The sequence below is a fragment of the Centrocercus urophasianus genome, unplaced genomic scaffold, assembly GCF_019232065.1.
Source record: "Centrocercus urophasianus isolate 14NV4802_14NV808 unplaced genomic scaffold, USGS_Curo_1.0 seq_17, whole genome shotgun sequence".
Classification (NCBI taxonomy): domain Eukaryota; kingdom Metazoa; phylum Chordata; class Aves; order Galliformes; family Phasianidae; genus Centrocercus; species Centrocercus urophasianus.
The window spans coordinates 24,487,174-24,507,798 of NW_024884722.1; the positions used below are offsets into that span (position 1 = coordinate 24,487,174).

The following is a 20,625-nucleotide window of genomic DNA, read 5'->3' on the forward strand; positions in this document are numbered from 1 at the left end:
TCTGCTGTAGGAGATGAAGAACTGACATTACTGGTTTCTGTCAGTCTATATGTATTTAATACGTTTGAAATTTACTTACAGTGTACTGCAGTTTTTAAGAAACTGTGGGCTGTCCTACTATCATGCAAAGGGAAAAACCGAATTAAAGAACTGAGAGCGGAAACTTTTAAAGGCTGATCAAACATTTATTTAGGAAAATAAACATTCACACACACTTTCTCCCTTATTCTGCATGCATGCAAATAGGTGATCCAGTTCTGAGTATTGCCATCTCTCATTTCCAGGACCCATTCGTTGGCCTGTTTGTGATTAGCAGTCAGCCGGCCAGTTCTATTGAGGATTCTGCAAACTAGAGATCTTGACCACATGTACAAGATGTACTTTCTCACTTGCATATGCTCCTCCTTTGCCCTCCCTCCTACTTTTTTTTCTCTTGTTTCCCCCCTCCGCCCCCCATAAGAAACCAGTTCTTACACTTGCAGCTCCAACCAACACAAGGAGCCACTAATGGCTTCTCAGGCCTTTACGTGTTAGCATCTGCTGCAGCACTGTATCATAGTAACTCTACACCAGCAGTTTCCTATAGGAGTATTAAGAGTAGGGTTTCCCCTCCCACCTCCATTCATAAAGTCTGCTGCTCTCTTGCTCAGCATTCTGGCAGTTCAAATGCTCAGAAACACTTTCATCACTATGTATTTTGGCAGTTGTACTGTATATCTTAGTAACATAAAAGGAAACAGAATTCAAAGGAGTCTGAAAAATATTTAGCCAAGCTACTCATTTATTGAACCTCTATCAGTTACATCTAAATTAACAGGGAAAGAAAAAACAAACATCAAGCATCACAAAATAAATATAGAAAATAAAATTCCCTTCATGTGCATAGGGTTTTCTGGGGACAAAGGTTAGAAGAGAGAAAATATTTTCTAGTTTTCTAGGTGGAAGAACATGCCTTAAGTTTCTTAGAAAAATTTTCCCAGAGCAATAGAGTCTCAGAAGAAACCATTTTTGTACAGCACTACACTTAGATCCCAAGTGAAAGGAAAAAACAAAAAGGAGAAAAGGTTTATATTTATGTACAGACAAGCAATACAAAGCATCAGCTGGACGTTCACTTAACATTTAAGGTTTACAGCATTAGTGTGGTGAGCTACTAAGTCGGAGAGCTCTTTTTTTCCCAGAAGGTTGTATTACTGCAGGTTCTAGTTGGACGGCCAAACTGTAGCCACTTAAGTTCTATTAATCAGCCCAGAAGCTGATTTTGACAGGTATCATTTTAATAGCACACATTTCCTTCAAGGCAAACATTTATATGAATGGACACAGTTTTGCTCTTAGCCTCTCCATTCTCGTTGGAAGAAGACCCACCATCTCCTTACTGAGTTCTAGCTCAGTTTCAACAGCACGGACAGCATCTGGGTGCTTCTCACAATAGTCTACCAGAAACATGTAATACTCTAACGATGTCTGCATATTTTCCAGCTGCTTTTTGCTATCTGAAGTAATAAGTTTACCATACAGTCGTGCAATATGAAATTTAGCCACCATTGCAGGGCGAAGAACATCTTCCTCGAGCTCCTCAGGAAACACCTTATCTGGGTTCCTCAAAGAATCTAAGAAGAGTTCATAATATTTGATGGCTAACTGAGCCAGAGAGTTAATTTTTTTTATCGTGTGCGAGTCTAGTTCTTCCAACCTGTTACCAATAGCTACCTTCAAATCCATCATCTCATAATAGGTATCTGCTAGTTCAAACTGAAGCTGCCTACTAATCAACAGGTAATACTGTGGGTTCAAGTCTGCATATATAGGCTCCAACATGTCTATTCTACGCTTGTGCATTTTGCAGCGTCTCTCATAGTCTTCTTCAAAGAAAGCAAGCACCTTAAACAAAGCACTGTGATCCTGAACAATTTCAATATGGTCAGTAACATAACCATCAACCTGAAAAAACTCCTTTGCCTCCTGAACGTAGTTCTGACCCACTAGGAAGATTTCTCTGGCTTCCTGAAAATCTAAAGGATATACACTGCTTACTTTCTCTTCCATGGCTAACACAGAGTCACATATATCACTCGTCCCAAAAAGCACAGCCTTTTTCATGCCATTCTCTTTTTCATCTTCCTCTTTCTTCCTTTGGGCTTTAAGTTCCAATTGCCTGTCTGGATCCAGCTCTCCTATGTTATCCTGAAAAGATACAGCATACTAATTAAAAACACGTGCCATGCAAAGACAAGCTTGCACTGCATCATTTTTCTTCTGAGTTACCTTTCAAACACAAAGTAATTAGCAACCAAACAAGACAAGACACACGAGTTATTTAACCTTATACTCACTAAAAACCACATCGATAACATCTACATTCTACAAAAAAAAACAACCAATAACGATGCTAAAACAATTTAAGTCTCCCCACTCCACAACAACACAGCCAAACCATGAAAGCTCCTGTTTTAGTAGAGGATTTCAGCAAATGCTCATTTTTAAGCATTCCGCATGAAAATATGAGCATACAGAAATGCAAGATGTTCTGCTTGTTAACTAAGAAACCAATCTGCCAAAAATCAAGGCATGAGAAAATTCAACAGAGAGGAGGGGAATTTGTGAAACTGCTGTACAAGCAGCACACTGATCACACTACAGAGCTGATCTCCCATTCCTTCTTATTTCTAAGTACTGCAATAAAGTCTAGGCATGACACGAAGTACCTGCTAGATTTCCAGCATCTCTTGAATTATTCATTGGACGATTGTTCATCATTTGCTACCAGCTATGAATCAATTACTGCTACAAGCATCAAAACAAATTTTTTGAACAACAACAAAAGAAAAGATTTCCAGTTACCTCAAGTAATTTCCGAGCACTCTGCAGAAGATTCAAGCAATACTTAATCCAGCACCTTGCAATTTCAGCTTTTCTCTGTCTAAGGTCCTGCTGGTCTTGCTCTGTTTCATCTAGTTTATGGACATAAGCACATAGCCTTCAGAAAAGCTTAAGCGTTCAAGTAATAACCTCAAATGTTGTGCAGAGAATACACTATTTATATTTGGGTTTTTTTCCTCATTGTTAGACAAAAATACATTCTGTGTTGGGGCATATAACAATTCTGTAAACTGTCATTCTGGCAGAAACCCATGCAGATTAACATGGATGTGTCATGCATGAATTCCTCAAAAAGGAATGCACATTTAGAAAGCTTTTGATTCTGGAGGAGTCTTACTGGAAAAGATTTTCATGTCTCTCTGTAGCAGGAGAAAAAAATAATAGTTTGCTTTCTAAGATTCATCTGCCTGTTCAGTAATTGCTTCTGTCAGTGACAGATTCCAGACTCAATGTCAAAAAAGGGAACAAAATTAAGGGAAACTGCCTTTGGTACCAACGTAGTACCTATCAGCTCTACAACTCCAGTATTTTTTCCCCCTGTTCTCTCCACTGCTATAAATAGTCTTGAGATTTCATTTTCAAAACAAAAAAGGGTTTCTAGAGAGAGAACTAACTTCCCATTCTCTGGGCAGAGGGCACTGAGCTTGCTGAACAATGAAGAGATGCGAGCATTCCTTGCCACCGAATAAAAGATCAGACTCAGATCTGCTCTATTTGTTATTTTCCACAAAAGAACCAGGTTGTTCTTATAAGGAAATAATTGTTAATTTCAAAAAGGCACCTTCACATTTGTGCACCTCTTTATATACTGATTAACAAGACAGAAGGAAAGTGCTTGAGAGTGGCCAATGTTATCTGTGTGTTAGACTTTCTGTGAGCTAGTGCCTTCTGCACAGTGATCTTCAGGTCCACAGCCCTGCTCTTTGTTCTGGGAAAAGTGAATATCAGAGAAAAATTCACTCCTCCAAACAGACTCAAATATCACTGTTTAGTGTAGGAAGAAACCCAGATAAATGTTGGTTGACTCGCCCAGAAGTCACACAAGAAATGTATCAAGTACAAGCACAACCAGGACTCTTCTCAGTCTCAGACCTGAATTCTACAGCATAACTGCACGTGTGCTCCTGTGTTCTGTTCCTACTGAACATATAACCTCCATTTTTGGCTCATGAATCATATTAAATCAAAACAACAGTGCAGGCAGGTAACTACAGAAGTCTGTAAACACACACTCACTCAGATCTACTGAATGTTTCATAAAATATATTGTCTGAAAACAGCCTACAGATAAGTATAACTTAACTCTGACAGCCCTGTTCCCTGAACATAAAAGTCTTTTGGACACCATCCTCAAAGGCAACTGCACAGAGTTCTGTGTTTTTGAGCTAAGGGAAATTCTAAAAGCAATGAAACTAACTGAAGTTCAGTGACAGTGGATTAAATAGAATTCATCTGAACCTATTCAAGATTCTATTTCATGTGTAATAACATCATTGGGTTAAAGTGCTTGTATTCTGAACAGCTCAAACCATTAGAAGCTGAACAATATGCACTGCTATAAGCCAGAGTTAAAAACTCACTCTAGGGCTGCCCTGGGTGCTTGCTCACTCTCCGTGAGTTAAGCTCTGTCATTTTGAAACTGTCATTTGCCCAAGACATAGAATGTAAAAGGCTGTGCTGTAGATAAGGAAAGCATAAGCATACAACAGAGGATTTGAATGCTGATGCTGTCACATAACCACAGATCCTTAAAGCTATAGTCAGTTCTCTTTTTTTCCCCCCCCTTTAAAAACCATTCCTAGGAAGTATTTGTTTTGAATCATTGAATTACTGTCTTCTGACAATTCAGAAGTCAAGGCAAGCTGTATTTTGCACATAAATACAAGCCAATTTATTGTAAACAGAAAAAGATTGCTGAAAATTTAACACTTGGGTAAGTTTAGTACATACACATAAGCTTCATTTTAATGTAGGTACTAATGAAGCACAATTCACCTTGTTTATCAAGGAACACTTCTATACGAACTTACTGTCTTCAGTAGATGGCACCTGTCCAGCCTGGCTGAAGATGACACTGGCTGCTGCTAAACAGTGCCGTGACTCCATGAAGCATTGCTGAGAGAGACAGAAACAACAGTTTATCAGCAATGGGAGGAACAGAAAGGTTGCTCTCAGCTAAACCCCTCATCTCAGGCAGTAAGAAACGGGGCACAAGACAAACTACAGAACTGAGGCTCAGCAGCTTGCTCCCCAGGACACTGGAAGAAAGTACATTTTTTCCACACCTACACTGAATGCAATATTTTTAGCTAAGCATTTTTTGTGCTACCAGAGCCACAAGAACAATTGTGAACATTTTCTGATCGATTCTACCATCACTTCCTTCCGCCTTCTGGTGATATCAGAGGGCGTTAAACAGTATCAGCTGGACAAACAAGTCAACATTACAAGTCAGATTTAGATCTCTTTACTCATATTTGCCTTGTTTAATGATTATGGTTGTCAGTGCATCAAAAAACATGGAAATCATGAATTGCTGTTGAAATTAGCATTAATTGACGTAGGTATGGTAAAAGACTTATGTAAAGGAAAAAGTACCTGAGTAGTCTGGACACAACCCCTAAAGAAAGACCTGAAGTATTTCCTGGCTCAGTGGATGATTTAGAGGCAATAAAGACGTGTGGAGGTAAACAATTTCTTATGTAATTACAGCAGAAAAGCATGAGGTGTATTACCTTAGAGAGATAGTACTGTGACAAGGTAGCAGCATTAAGTGCCCATTCTACCGGGTAGTAGCCGCAGTACTCAAGCTGCCGTTTAAGAGTAGTATGGCAATACTGAGCAGCCTTCTCAATCATCTCCAGGTGCTGGTAGACTTGTGCCAGATAATACAATGTATGTGTATAGGCTTTTTCAAACCTGGAAAAGAAAAAAATCTTTAGACTTCTTAATTCTTCTTAAGTCCCTAAAAACAACCTCCTAAACAAAAATCAAAATAAAAATAAGAAAAATCTAGGTTGCTGTTACTCACCCACCTTTTTGATCTTTCTTGGTCTGTGAGCTTTTCTTCTTCTGCCATGAAGTGTTCACTGGGATCCAGAGGAGGATTTCCATCCTGCATGGATGAACATGATAGGTTCAGGAAGATACATTTCTCTTACTTTGTGACTCCCTCTTCTGGCTGCAGACTATTTACCTATTTTCCATTTCTAAACAGAACAGATTCACATAATGCATCTACTGCTATCTGACTGCCATACTTCTGGAGCAATTCTACAAACCTCAAGAAATTTAGGGAAAGAACGCCATGATTTCATGTGATTCTGTGATTTCAAACAGAAATACAAAGTGTTTGGCTTGTAATACCTTGTTTGCGTAGTTTAAAATAACAAATGCTATCCATCTCAGAAATACTCACTCTTGAATTCTACAGGACTACAAATGGGGTGTCTGTAGATTGCACAGCAACAAAATGGCTTTACATGATGCTTTTTAAAGCATTTACTACTAAGCGTGTCTGCAAGCATGAAATGTTCACTTGCCCAGCAGCACTGATCTGCAATGTGAAAACATTCTGCAGAAAGTACTGCAAGGAACATGATGTCAGGAGTGCTCAGCTGTAAAGACTGCTCGTGCTGCCTTGACGTGACTCCAAGTCCTTTTATTCACAAGCTGGTGAGACTATTTACTCAACTGTATGAGTGAGACAGCAGGCAATGTGTCTGGAAGATGAAGCTGCTAAATCTTGATCTACATGACCCATATGCAAGTTGAATTGAGTTTTTTTTTTTGTTATTTAAACCAAAAACTCTGTCCGAATCTTTACATAGATATATCTTGTGGTATGTACAAGATGGCTTATTTTCTTCATACAAGAACAGAAAGATTTTGTTGGAATATTGGAATTAACAAAAGCAAGCTAACAATATCATGCTTGGCTGGGTATAAATATCAAAGATGAACATCAGGAATTAATTACACTGAGTGTCTGTGGAGAGATCTCTAGTATCTCTAGTTAGACCAACTGACCCAGAAGGCGGAAAAAAAGACTTTAGCACGGGCATTTTGTAATTCCTTATATCCACTACCTATCCTGCAACCATAGACTAGCACAGCTACAAAGGCAGTGCTATGGCAGGGAATAACCAGCAAGGAATAACCTCTGCTAAAATTCCCATGAGAGTAACCTGTACTGTAAGCCATATCCCCATAAAACCATAATTTCATGAAACAACCTTCTGTTTTACCTGAAACACAGAACGCTGCTCCTTTAAGGCCACAAATATTTTCAGCTCACTCAACAACTGCCCTGTCCCTGAAGCAAGACTGTGTTGGAAAGGCTTTGCAAAGAACGTAACAATAGCACAAGGGAGCCTTTGTTGATACACAGCAGAATCCACAACTCAGAACATCATTTAACATGCAAACGGGGTTTAGCTGTTCAGAAGATTGTCCCCTTTGAAACAAGCTGAACTACTCGCCTCTGCGCAGCAGGATATTATGTTCAGTCAGAGCAAACCATGCAGATAATACAGTTTGTTTTCCTTTTCCTACTGAAAGCAACTGCTTGACCTCCTACAGCATTCCCAAGACAAAAGTAGGACGATCTAAATCACAAGCCATGTTCAGCACTGGAGTACCAATTCAAAGACCCTATAACAAGGATCACTATTTCCTGAGACAAACTACTTTCCCAGATCCATGCTGAAATTATCAAGTGATCCTCCTACGCCTTCTATGCCAGCAAACAAACCATACTGTTTTTCAGAAGCATTATCACAACACGAAGCTCAGAAACTCAGGTTCCGTTGTATGTTTTCTTCCACGATTATCAAAACTGTAAGTGGTGCACCAAAGTAAGACCTGCTGCCAGATTAATAAGCACCGTACCTCTTTCATGTACTGATTATACAAGGCTTCTGCAGATTCCAAGTAAGTCTGTGCGGTTTTAATTTCACCCCTTTCGGACCACAGGATACCTAGATTGTTCTGAAGTTAAAAGGAAAAACAACAATTATTTTCCAATCAATTCCACTTACACTAAACGTTTTCTTCAAATAATTTATCACTCTTCATCGCTATGTACATGTCTACATACACACACACTCCTAACATACCAGATTCCAAAAGGCAAAAATTGTTCCCACCCATTTTATTGTAAGCTGCTCAAAGAGGAGGGTTTTCACAGAGGCAAGCACACAAAGTCACCTCACAAATGGCAATTTTCCATGTTTACCCTGCTAAATTATCTCTGGTACATTCATATAGAAAGCTTTTTCTACACGGTGTGTTCTACCTCTGATTCAAGCAACTCTGAAATCATAAAGGAGAGTCACAGACATAGAAATTTGCCACTGTGTCTTCATGGAAAAATCTAATAGGGAAAAAGTGCTAAAGGAATGAATGTACATTTTGACAAGGAAATTAAAACCTGCTGTGATGCAAAAGCTATAAGCTTAAAGGAGTGAATATCACAGCAACGTGCATGGCAACGTCTCACTGCACCAACTTTTTACAAAAAACAACCCAAATTTTATTATGAAGATGAGATGTTAATTACAGACCAATGTTTAATGGACTAATTTAATTCCTAGCATATGTTATTACAAAATATAATAGGACTGGGAATAAAAAACCTTCAGAAAGCTCCTACGTATAGCTGTACATCAGACTTGTAGCTCTTTCAATTCCTTCTATTTTCCTATGCTTTGAGAGAAAGCCCCATGTATCATGACGGCTATGAACAAAAACACTTCACCCACAGCTGTGCCATGGAATTGACCAAATTTAATTAGACAGAAATCGTCACATGCATCCTTAAGCAAAAAGACAAATGAGAACAGCTATAGAAACAGGCCCAGAAGGAAAAGGAATGCTCCTCCTTGCCAAACAGGCATCAGTGAGGTGACAATGTATTTTATAGCAGTGCTCATGTACAAATACAGCCACTGCTGACTACCAACAGCCTTGATACTCAGTGTTGTTTTGGTTTGGCTTTTGTTTGTTATTTAAATGCTCAGGTGTTATTTCCAGCACATCAGCAAAAACACTGGGCAGAAATTCTTTTGCAGTGGCAGTGAGGCACTGCTGCCCAGAGCTGTGGGTGTCGCATCCGTGTAGGTGCCCAGTGCCACAGAGAGGCAGCCTGAGCTGCTAGGGGCAACCAGCCCACAGCAGGGACTGGGGCTCCACAGTCCCTTCCAACCCAAGCCATTCTATGAAAAAGTTTTAAAAAGGCACCTGAATCCCTCTCCCTCAGCCATAATGGCAGCAATGCCCCAACAGCACACTGTGAGCACCCCATGCAAACACTGAGAAGATGCTCCTTGGTTTTGCCTGACTTCTCAGGCAACCTCAGATCACACCACTGGCAACAGACTGACAGCAGAGTACCCAAACCACCCCTCTGAAGGACAAGGAGCAGATGTAACCTCATGAGTCCCAAATAACTAAAAGCTGACAGGGTCACTGGGGTTGGAAAAACCCTCTCAGCTCACCCAGCCCACCACCACCTGCCCACATCCCTCAGTGCCACATCCCCACAGCTTTGCAATACCTCCAAGCATTGTGACTCCCCCACATCCCTGGGCAGCCTGTGCCACTGCATCACTGCTCTTTTGAAGAATTTTTTCCTAATACCCAACCTGAACCACCCCGGTGCAAACTGAGGCAATTACCCCCCATCTTATTGCTATTACCTGCTCCGAGGGTGACCTCCACCTCACTACAGCCTCTCCTCACGTAGAGCAAGAGAAGCCACTGCCTGATCCGTGCTTCACCGGACCACACAATCCCTCCGCAGCTTTACGCTGTGTGGCAGTGAAGTACCATGAGCCCTTCCTAAATCACAGCAGACATTTCTGACAGACACACAGACAACTGCTCTACTTCAGTGAAAGCATGTGTGTGCATGCGTATAAATGCACAGCAGCTGTCGCGAGGCACAGGTCACCACACGAACATTCAGAGAAGGATGTGATCACATTCTTCAGTGTTTTCTCCTTACGCTTAAGACTGAGAACATGAGCATCCCTCAGCTTCACTTGGGCAGCAAGTAAAAGTGAAGGGACAGCAATAAGGTCGCAAACCAGTCTTCTCCCGCTGTGCCGTACCTCCGCCAGCCCCGCAGCCCCGAGGAGCGGGCCGTTCCTTGGCTCGGAGGCGTCACTCCGCCACCCGAAGCCGCCTCGCGCAGCCCCAGCCCCGCACCCCCCGCCCACCTGGGCCTGGATGTAGAGCGAGACGCAGTCCCGGGAGAGGCGGTGCGGCTCGAGCAGCTGCGTGCAGCGCTGCAGGTGCTCCTCGCCGGCCGACAGCTCCTCCGTGTCGGTGTGGTTGACGCCCAGCTCGTACTCCAGCACGGCCCGCCGCACGGCCAGCAGCCGCGCCTCGCAGCAATCCTCGGCGGCGCTCAGCTGCTGCTTTACCTCCTGCAGCAACGCGCGGGCGCTGTACTTGGATCGGTAGGGTTCCGTCTCCGGGTCCTTGCGCGACTCCACGGCCGACAGCGTCCTAGCGCTGCGGAACTTCTCGCACGCCGCGGCCCACCCGCTGCCCGCCGCCGCCGCCATCTTGTCGCCGCCGCTCGCCCGCCCCGCGTCACGTGCGCCCCTCCAGCCAATCGCCGCCGCGCAGCGCGGAGACCCCGCCCCACCCTCCCGCCGTAACGGCGACCTGCGCGGCTTCCTCGAGCTACAGACGCCGGTAAGTGTCCAACGGCTCTTTACTTGTGGGTAAAAAACACGGTCAGTCCCGCGGTTACTCGAGGGCCCTGCCGGGCGGCCGGCCCTGCTTCCAGCCTCCGAACCTGCCGTTCTTCTTGAAGCCGCCAAAGCGCGGCGGCCCGCGGTTCACATCCTGCGGTTGCTCCTCCAGCTCGGGCAGCTCCTTGGCCACCGCCAGCTGCCAGCGCCGCGTGTCCCGCCACTGCTCCTGCAACAGAGCCAGCACAGTCAGCCCTGCGTGTGCCACAGCCCTGGCAAGACAGCACCAACCCCAGCCCTAAATCCCATCGCAGGAACAGAGCAAAAGGACAAGCAAGAGGGAATTCTCTAATGGTTCTGCCCACCTCTCAGTGCAACATCCCTGTTAGGTCACACACCCCATCCTCTTACCCACCCTGTATAAAACCTCAGATAAGACGATTGCCATGTATTTCGCCTTGCATACACCCCTGGAAGTTCCAGCTGTAACATACCTGTATATGACTCAGCTCGTCCATAGGGATATCGAAGCACACCCCCTACAGCAACAAGTAAATAAATAAATAAAGTGACATTTTCTTTCCAAAAACATATCCCAGAACATAAAATTGAATACCCACACATACACCAATGCCACCACCCCTCCTTCCCAAAGGATGGGCTATCTTACCATCTTTCCCTTGAGGAAACGCATTGCAGATATCTTGCCATCTATTTCCTCGCCAAGCTGCTCCTTCAGCCCTCTCCAGGCGTAGCTCATGGAACGCATCTCTATCGAGCACTGTAACACCATGGTCACAAAGCCCTTTGGGAGTAACAGAAAAATACACTTGTAAGAAAAGACTGAACTTGCTTGGACAGCCTATAACTCAGTAACCATAATGAACCCCTGGTATTCTCACATAGTAACCCTAAGGGACCAGCTTCCCAGAAGTGAAGCAAACAAAAGCCTATTAAGAAACTAAAGGCATCCATTTAACGTAGGACTGAGCACCGATATAGACGGCCAATAGCATTCCTGCATTCTGTCTGGAAGCAGAGACATTTGTTCAAAACATACAGAATGTCACAGCTACAAAAGGGATTTAAAAAAGGAATACAGAAAGCATAGTCCAGACATGTGCTATTCTCAATGAACTGCACCAGGTTATCCTCAAATGCATCAGGAAAAAGCAACACTGAACTTTTCACCTATCAGGATTTCTTTGAAATGAGGTACTTGCATGCTACTTGCAATATGCAGAAATCTAAAGTGCTTTCTAAGAAAGGAAAACTACAACAGCAAGAACCAACCTATCAGACTGTAAAGTTTCCTTAATTAAGCTCATCTGTAGCATCAAAGTCTTGAGTTACTTAGATGTACAGCACAATTACTTGACATCTCATTGCAAGAAAATACACTGACTGATACCAAGTTTCTTTAGTTGCCTGCAGCATGCCAGTAGGAGCTGATTTCCGTTAAAGAACAAAAAAATCAACTAGAATGAGCTAACAGTTTTAAGAAATCATACTGAAAGGCCCTGAAGAGAAGGTGCTAAGATGCCACACTTGCACAGAACTCCAGCAATCCTTTTTTCTGTTCTTGCTAAAGCAGTTATAACGTTATTTACCGCAGTTGAGTTGAGTAAGGAACGCTGCTGTATGGAAGATGCCCCAGAAATATGGGCCAGAGCTGCTGCCAGGGCATCAACTGCCCCTTTCTCCTCTATGAGCTCTCGAGCAGACTGCCTGAAGTAGTCTATTGCAGAAGGAGGAACGGCATCCAAACACCTGCATGTTGACAACAAACAGCTGAGATCAGCACGCTGACCATTAGTGTGAAGTGCAGTCACGTTCAAGACAACACAAATATTTCAGTTTAGAGATTAAAAACAACTGCTCAAATTTTAAAATACAAGGTGTATCCAACACCATGCTTACAATCTCCTTTACACCTGTGAAATTCTCACCCATTACCAAAACCTCCACCAAAGCAATTTCCACCAATTGGGCAGCAAGTGTAACCAGAGCTGCATGGAACAAAATGCTCAACCTTCACCAATAAAATGTCAGAGAAATACAGGATGGGCTACAACACCCTCACCATTCACCAAGAGCAGTGGAACTTTTTGCTTTACTAAGTACTGTTCTTTAAACTCAGTTTCTTCATACAACAGCAATTTTCTTGTTCTGCTATTAATAGATTTTTGTGTTATAAGAATGGGTCAACATTAGAAAGAATATACAGAACAACTACTTCTATGAAAAGGTTTACATTTAAGCACACAGAGATTTACTGGTATCATCTTAGGAAGAATGGTCAGTGTCTACAGGCAAAGCAGCTGACTTCTATGACATAGGGAAAGACTTGCATAACTTTAGATTAGAACCTTAGAACTTTACATTAACAGTCCAGCTGCTGAAGAACTCTAGCATTTTAAGAATAGACAGATAAACTTACTTCTTAGCATCATCACTTGAAGCTTTAATTATATCTGTAGCAGACGGAACACCTATACGCCTAAACGTAATCCCCTGAAGTCAAGAAAACAAATTACAATCAAAGGTATTTTCAGCATTCTATAATTCAACGAGTCACATTACTGAGACCTGCATTCACTTGCTTACAGCAACGTGTCTTTACTTAAATGAAAGTATTTCTAAAACTAGAAAAAAAGTTTTTATTTAAGTTGCTGCCTTTGTTAATCTGGAGCTACTTTATACCAATTCACAAGACTAATGAAAGGCATGGTCTCCTTCATACATTCCTGCTACAGTCTGCATGCTGACAGCAATTGAGTACTGCCAGCATGGGCAAACTCATGAGAACCCATAGAATAAGCTGATGTTGAGGCATTTACCATCACTTAAATGCCAGCATTTCGGGTCAATCCACTCCCATGCTGGCCTCATGCAACCATAATCAGCCTAATCTAAGAGTGCTGCTGTCTCTTCAGGACTCAGATTATTCCATTAAGTCCAAAGCAGAACTCACCGCTTTCTGCTCAACCTGCTTCAGAAGGTCTTCTTCTTTCCTCTGATAGAAACAAATACAGATCCCAGTGCGGCCAGCTCGACCCGTGCGTCCAGAACGATGGATGTAGGAATCAACATCCTTCAGAAATCCAGATTAACATGAGAAAACCTTGTATCGTTTAAACCACTGACATTTATTTATACAGTGTAAGAGAGAAAAAAGTAAGCTGAAAATTCTAAATCATAATGCTAAGGATGACGTGTTTCTATACCCAAGCTTGTAACTACACACTAACCACTGGAGATCTGTTATCCTAGGTTTAGCAAACATTGCTGACACATTTTTTGAATTAAAAAGCTCCAATGGAGTTTCAATATAAGAAAAAGGGCTGTAGGAGTATTTTAGAATTGGAACAAAACAAAGCCCAAAGCTGTTCAGAAGGGATTCAGAAATACTGAAAAAACGCTTAAAGCAACTTAAAGACTTTGCCATGCAACAGAAAAGGAACTGCACACCATACTGACACAAAAAATATTTTAAAAAAATCATTTTCCTCTATTTTCTCTACTAACTTACTTTTGGTGGAGAGCACTGTATAACCAGGTCAACTTCAGGAATATCCAAGCCACGGGCAGCTACATTTGTTGCAATCAGAACTTCAAACACACCATTTCTAAAGCCTTTTAGTGTAACTTCTCTCTGTTTCTGTGGAATGTCACCGTGCAGTGACTGGGCTTCCTGTCAGTGAAACAAACCATTCCCATATTATTTAACAGGGAACACAGCTGCAACAGCTTGAGATATTTAATTTAAAAAAAAAAAACAAAAACACACGCACACAAAATATTGTACAGTGAGTGAAAAGAATTACATGGCTGATAGCAAGGGTATACTGAACATCTTACTTTGTGGTTTTCATCCTTCACAGGGCCACCAACACTCAGCAGTGGTGTTTTACCATAATGTTATTACCTGTAGCATACCTACAGAAGACATGCAATTTCCAGCCTGCCTTGTCAACAGTGGACACAGGAACAGTGGCTGTTCAGTGACTGGAGCAGTCACTTTCACTGGAACAAATGGGAGCAACTTTACTTGCTTGTAAAGAACAAGCAACAAGCTTTGTTCTCTGCCCTGGGAAGCCAACCCAATCACAGACACTGACATGAGGTCTCCAGGCCACAGCTAAACCTTCCTAGTGATCCAAACCACATCACTTTCTAATGGGAGCCGAGACTGATTGAGTGTTTATCAAGGAAAAAGGACAGTCACACACTCAGAATTTAAACAAACAACATGCAAAAGCAGAACTTAATAACACAAGAAACTAATGTGTGACATACTGACAGAAGAACAAAATTGTTATTGGATATGAATTTAACAAGCAGACAAATCAAAATTACTCCTGCAAGATTTTCACATGGATTTCACACAACTAAACATGCCTTCCCATCACTAATTTATTAGTGGTATTTTGTATCAAATAGGTTTTTCTCTGGGGGGAGGGGAGGGAAACAAAAAAAAAACAGAAAAACAGCACCTTTGTCCATTTTCAGAAGAGGGTAACAATTCAAGAAACCACAGAAAACCTGCTCAATTTATCACCCAAGGCCTGAACAAACCATAAAATGACTTTTCAAGGGAACAGAACATTCCATACCAGTACTGTGTTAGGTAGATTTTCTCGAATAGTGATTGATCAAAGAACAGGTGCCATTAAGAGGTAGTATTTCCTGGCTGTTCAGCAAAAGCTGCACATTTCCCTACTGATCTGGTTCTGTACAATTTTGAAGCTGAAGGAATAATTGCATGATCACAACCAAGAGGGTATTTTAACTGCAAAGCTCTGCTTTCAGGCATGGATTTCAGAATTCTTGAGAAACATGGAGAAATAACTGCACCCAAGCAATGCCAACCTCCAATCTCGTTCAGGTCATCTGCTCTCCATTTGGACCCCAGTACCTGTTTGAGTGCAGAATTCAAAGCCAACTCATTTGCTTCCTTTTTAGTCTCACAGAAGACAATCGTCCGCCCATGGCTTCCACTGTAGACTTGAATGACGTCCCCAAGAACTTCTGCTCTCTGAGATGAGCGACACTGTATAGCCAAGTGCTGTTTGGGAAAGAAGCACAATAAGCATTCATATTAAATCTAAGCTCCGAACAGGAGAAACAAAATGAATTCAGTTGTAGGATGTTTGTATTTAATTTATTTTTAAACTGTAGACTACTGCCCCTACACAAGAGCCCTGCTTTATAAATTCATGTATCAATTAAGGGAAAAGTAATTCCATTCCCTCATTGAGAAAGCCAGTGTGAACCCATTTCATGCAGGTGATGTGCTTTCTGGACCCATACAACTCTGCAGAAGAATCACTCACTTCCACAGTTGTGGCAGTCCTCTGAGTCTTCTTTCCAATCAGGTCTACCTGTTCATATTCATCTTTCATGTATTTTTTTGCCACATCGTATACCCAGCGTGGACAAGTTGCAGAAAACAGCAATGTCTGAGGGTTGTTCTCAGAACCTGGCAAGAAAGATCACCAACTTCAGCCATCACCACAGACTCACAGTTAAGTCTACACAAACTGACTAAACAAAGCAAGTGAATTCCCTCAAACTGAGATGTTTATAGGCACAGCAATTCAGCTACAAGAAGAAATCTTGTAAGCAATGAAAACATTTCTAGTATCCTTTTCACACAAAATGGAAAACTACAGTAACATGAACTTCAACAAACCAAATCCGTCATGTCTGATCCCAGAACTTACCTTTTTTATAAGCAAATCCTAAGATTTCTTCTACTTGTTCAGCAAAGCCCATGTCTAACATGTGATCAACTTCATCCAAAACAACATGCTTCACGTTGGAAAGGTCCAGCTTGCTATTCTGAATGTGGTCTTTGATCCGTCCAGGAGTTCCCACAAGAATATCAATGCCACTTTTAAGGAGATCAACTGGAAAAAAAGAGAGAAACACAATTGTCAGAATGCTGAGACAAAAGGTAGAAAAGCTACCAGCAATGTTTGTAATATTAGTACCAAAAACTTACTGTCTTGCTGTTTTATCCCTGAATAAAGGATAGTATTCAGCCCAAGTAATAAACAAGCAAGCCCAATGGTGCTCCAAGTTCTCTGCCAGGAACAGTAACCACACTACAAGCAAGTTTACAGGAAGATCTGATTTCTAAACTGCAATCAGCTTGCATTAGAAAATTCCACAGCTTTATAAAAGAAAAGAAAAAAAAAAAAGCTTGGTTTTTTTCAGCTAAGTTTTTTCTCTGCTGGCTGTGGAGACAGATGGAGTCACACTCACATACACAGTTCTCTTTTTTCCTTGGACAGTCATCCAGTCCCAGTGCACATCCATTCACAAAACACAAACTCACAGTAAAGAAGCAACAAGGAGGATTAGGTACTTGGCAGACCTACAACTGCATTTTTAAATTTAGATTTATTACAGGTAAAATAATTCAACTCTACTGCGCGATCCCTTTACAGACAACATCATGGCTGACTGAAGAGAAACTGATGGGGAGAAAAGCAAGTTTTACTCATGAAATATATTTGGAGGAAGTCGACTCCCATCCTTAGAGTTTACTTACACTGTGCTTTATACGGAGTTCCTCCATAAAAACATGCCACTGAGAGTTTTCTTGTGAGATTCTTGAAGTCCCTGGTGACCTGAATGGCCAGTTCTCTGGTTGGAACCAGAACCAGCACCTGGAGGGAGTGACAAGAAACAAAACATGCAGCTGAACACCCTCCCAGGAGAGGGCACACAGAACAAGATTCATGTCAAACAAGGGAGTGGTGCTGTAGAACTGATACCATTTTGTAGGGTTTCTTTGCCCGTTTGTGATTCAATTTTATGCTACACTTATTGCGAAGGTGGTACAACTCCCCATCATCCCAATTACATTTCCTGACACCTGGAACCTGTGCATCACTGCCTCAAAGTCAGCAAGAGGAAACAAGGAAAACCATTACAAGATAACGAGAGATGTAGAATGGCAATGTTTTTCTTAACATCAGGTGAAAGAGAGTTTCAGCAACATCATTGAGGACATTTAAGGCAGTATTCATTGTGAAAGAACAAAAAGTAATGCTGAACAATTTGGCATCGTTTAGATCTGAAATGATACACAGCATGAAACACCCTGGCCATGTACCCTCCATCTTCACCTACCTGCCTTCCTACAGCATCTTTCCTTTCACCCACATTTTAAGAACAAAGTGATAAATAATTAAATTCACTCCTACAAATCTTTCAGACAACAGCATTTTAAAATGTATGTTATCTATTATTAACTTTAAAGAGAACATACGTGTAGATTGTAGCAACTATTCAGTTTGAAGTATACACACTTTATTTGTGGGGGAAAGTGGGGTCTGAGACCTGACACACTGTATGTACTGATCTAAGTGAACCATGCAGAACTACAAGCACAAACAAAGGAGAAAAAAATCCTCAAAGCAATAAAAAAATCTGCTTTGCCATACTCAAAGGTTCTGGCATTAACCCTTAATAAATTACCTTTGGTGAACGGCCTCTTCTCTCATCTTGTGAGACACTCTGAAGCTTTTCAGTAAGTGGAATAGCAAAAGAAAAGGTTTTCCCAGTTCCTGTCCGTGCTTGAGCAATTAGGTCTTTGCCATCATATATGGGCTGAAAAGTCTTCACTTGCACGGGAAACAGGTATTTGACACCTCGACCTGTAAGGTAAATCCAAAGAGGTTTCACTAATTAGTGCTCCTGCAACCTGACTTAACTAGCTGAAGCCCTAACTGAGAACTGGACTGATCATGTTCAGATAGATCACATCAAATCCTGCACTCCACAGCAGGTATGAGTTCTCCAAGCAACATGATGGAGCTGTGCACATTCCTGCTCATTGCAGGGAAGTTGGACTAGATGGCCTTTAAGGATCCCTTCCAACTCAAGCCATTCTGTAATGATTCTAGGAAAAATGCACCTGTTTTTTTTCATCCCTACCCCAAACAATAAACTCTAGATTGAAAGTGAGCAAATCAGAAGCTTGGTTCCTACTAATAACAGCAGGATCTTTGAATCTACAGTGGCTGCTCGCATGCATGCCATCACAGCATAATAAATGCAGGATGATCTGGGAATTAACCCTCAGCTTCAGTCTGCCTGTACGGTTAACAGAGAGCAGTCCTGGGCAAACACCTACAGAAGGCTCTTCTCAACAAACCTTTGAGCAGGTTGATGGTGTTTTGGGAGAGAGGAAAATTGGAGAATGCGCCTTCTCTGGCTTCTTCTGTCAGCTCCTAGGAAAAAAAAAAAAAAAAGCTTATTATTCTTGAAAGGTAACTAAACGGCATAACCTACACAGCCACACCAGAAAAGCCCCGCGTCTGCCTCATCTGCGCTGGAAACCCAAAAGCGGGCAGGCAGGGAGCAGCAGAGGTGCGGAGCTGCGGGGATAATAGTCGCGTGCTGCCGGGCGCTGCCGGGCAGCGGAGCGTCCCTCCGGCACCACGAACCGCGGTTACCTCAGCGTCGCAGCCGGGCTCCGCGGCCGCCCCGCCGTGTCCGGATGCGGGCGCAGACCCGTTCAACTCCGCCGCGCCGTTCCCCTCCGCGCTCTTCTTCGCCTTCTTAGCCGAGGGCGGCCGCAGCCCGCCGTCGCCCAGCTCGCTCTCCTCCGGCGCGTTCTGCTCGCCCTCCGCCTTGCCGCGCCGCTTCAGCTTCTCGTGCCGCTTCGGCTTCTTCCCCTTGCCGTCCTCCTGCCGGAGGTACGAAGCTGCCGTCACGCCACGAGCCGCCGCCGCCGCCGCCGCCCGCCCTGCGCCGAACAAAATGGCCGCCCCCGCGGCCACATGTGCCGGCGCGCACCCGCCCGCCCGCCCTTCCCAGCACCTTCGGCTTCCTCCGGCGTCCGCGACGGAGGGGTTCGGCGTCCGCGGGTGCCCGCGACTCGGCGGGGCTGGCGGCGGGCCCTGCGGCGGGCATGGCGGACGGCCACTCTCCGCAGAGGTCGGCGACGGAACGCGCTCCCGCCTCGCCGGCAAAACTCCAGGGGCCGCGCCCCGCCCCCGCGAGCAGGAAGTGAGGAGAGAGGCGCGGCGCGGGGCCGCGGGGCAACAGAGCTACCGCCGCCAGCAGCGGGAGGCCCGGCCTTAGTGCGATCCTCCCGCCGCACAGCCCCGCGCACGGCGGGGTCACCGCCGCCCGCGCCGCCACAGGCAGCCCGAGCCCCGCCGCACGACCCCACGCGGCGCCCATGCAGCCGCTGCGCCGCCCCTTCCGCCGGCACCGGACAGCGGTCCCTTCCTCCGGCTTCCCCCGGCCCGGAGCTCCCCGGAACCGGGTACCGGGCTGCAGCCGCCTCGTCCGCTCCGGAACGACCTGCCGGCCGCGCCCGCAGCTCCCACCTTCCGCGCCGTGGTGAACGGGGTGAGTGCTGCGGCCTCCTGTAACCGAGGGCCGCTGTGCACGCTGACGTCCGCACTACCCCTACAGGACCCCTCACTTGCTCTTGTGAAACCTCATCAGGTTCCTCTCTGCCCAACTCTCCCTCCTGCCCACGTCTCCTTGAACAGCAGTGTGGCCTTCCGTTGCGTCAGCCGCTCTTGCCAACTTTGTATCATCAGCAGACTTATTGAGGGTGGATTCCATCCCTTCATCCAGACTGCTGATTGAAGATGGTGAACAAGACCCGACCCAGCACTGACCTCTGGAGAGCACTGCTAAATGACAGGCCTCCACCTGGACTCTGCACAATTGATCACCACCCTCTGAGCTCTGCCAGTCATCCAGTTCTCAGTCCACCTCCCTGTCCACTCATCTATCTCACACATCCTAGACTTTATCACGAGAATGGTGTGGGAGACAGCGTCAAACGCCTTGCTGAAGCCAAGGTACACAACATCTATCACTCAACCCTCATCCACACAGCCCTTGTTAGAGACTGGAATGATACTGGCTGTCCTTCAGCCTTCACACACCTCTCGCTGCCCATATATACCATGTAAGGTGCATCCTGAGAGAAGCATCTGCTTTCTCTCAAACTCCTCAGCACTACATTAAAAACATCTCACATACAAAACAAGTTTGTAAA

At 43.9% G+C, this 20,625-nt stretch overlaps 2 protein-coding genes across 2 annotated transcripts; both read right to left on the reverse strand.

Annotated features, from left to right (window-relative positions):
* Positions 1–759: 759 nt before the first annotated feature.
* Positions 760–10,454, reverse strand: LOC122160297 (kinesin family binding protein). The gene is made up of 7 exons (XM_042818693.1): positions 10,104–10,454; positions 7,774–7,872; positions 5,919–5,998; positions 5,619–5,802; positions 4,914–4,998; positions 2,845–2,954; positions 760–2,187 (listed from the first exon to the last, which is right to left on the reverse strand). The coding sequence occupies exons 1-7, from the start codon at positions 10,452–10,454 to the stop codon at positions 1,309–1,311; spliced, it is 1,788 nt and encodes a 595-aa protein (XP_042674627.1). The 3' UTR covers positions 760–1,308.
* Positions 10,455–10,582: 128 nt separating this feature from the next.
* On the reverse strand, positions 10,583–20,198 carry LOC122159974 (nucleolar RNA helicase 2-like). The gene is given in 15 exon segments (XM_042818128.1): positions 10,583–10,815; positions 11,081–11,125; positions 11,257–11,391; positions 12,197–12,356; positions 13,027–13,100; positions 13,561–13,680; positions 14,119–14,280; positions 15,505–15,654; positions 15,923–16,068; positions 16,313–16,498; positions 17,146–17,263; positions 18,078–18,256; positions 18,757–18,832; positions 19,058–19,291; positions 19,425–20,198. Coding segments are annotated over 15 exon segments (2,718 nt in total). The 5' UTR covers positions 20,184–20,198; the 3' UTR covers positions 10,583–10,641.
* Between the last annotated feature and the right edge of the window lie 427 nt (positions 20,199–20,625).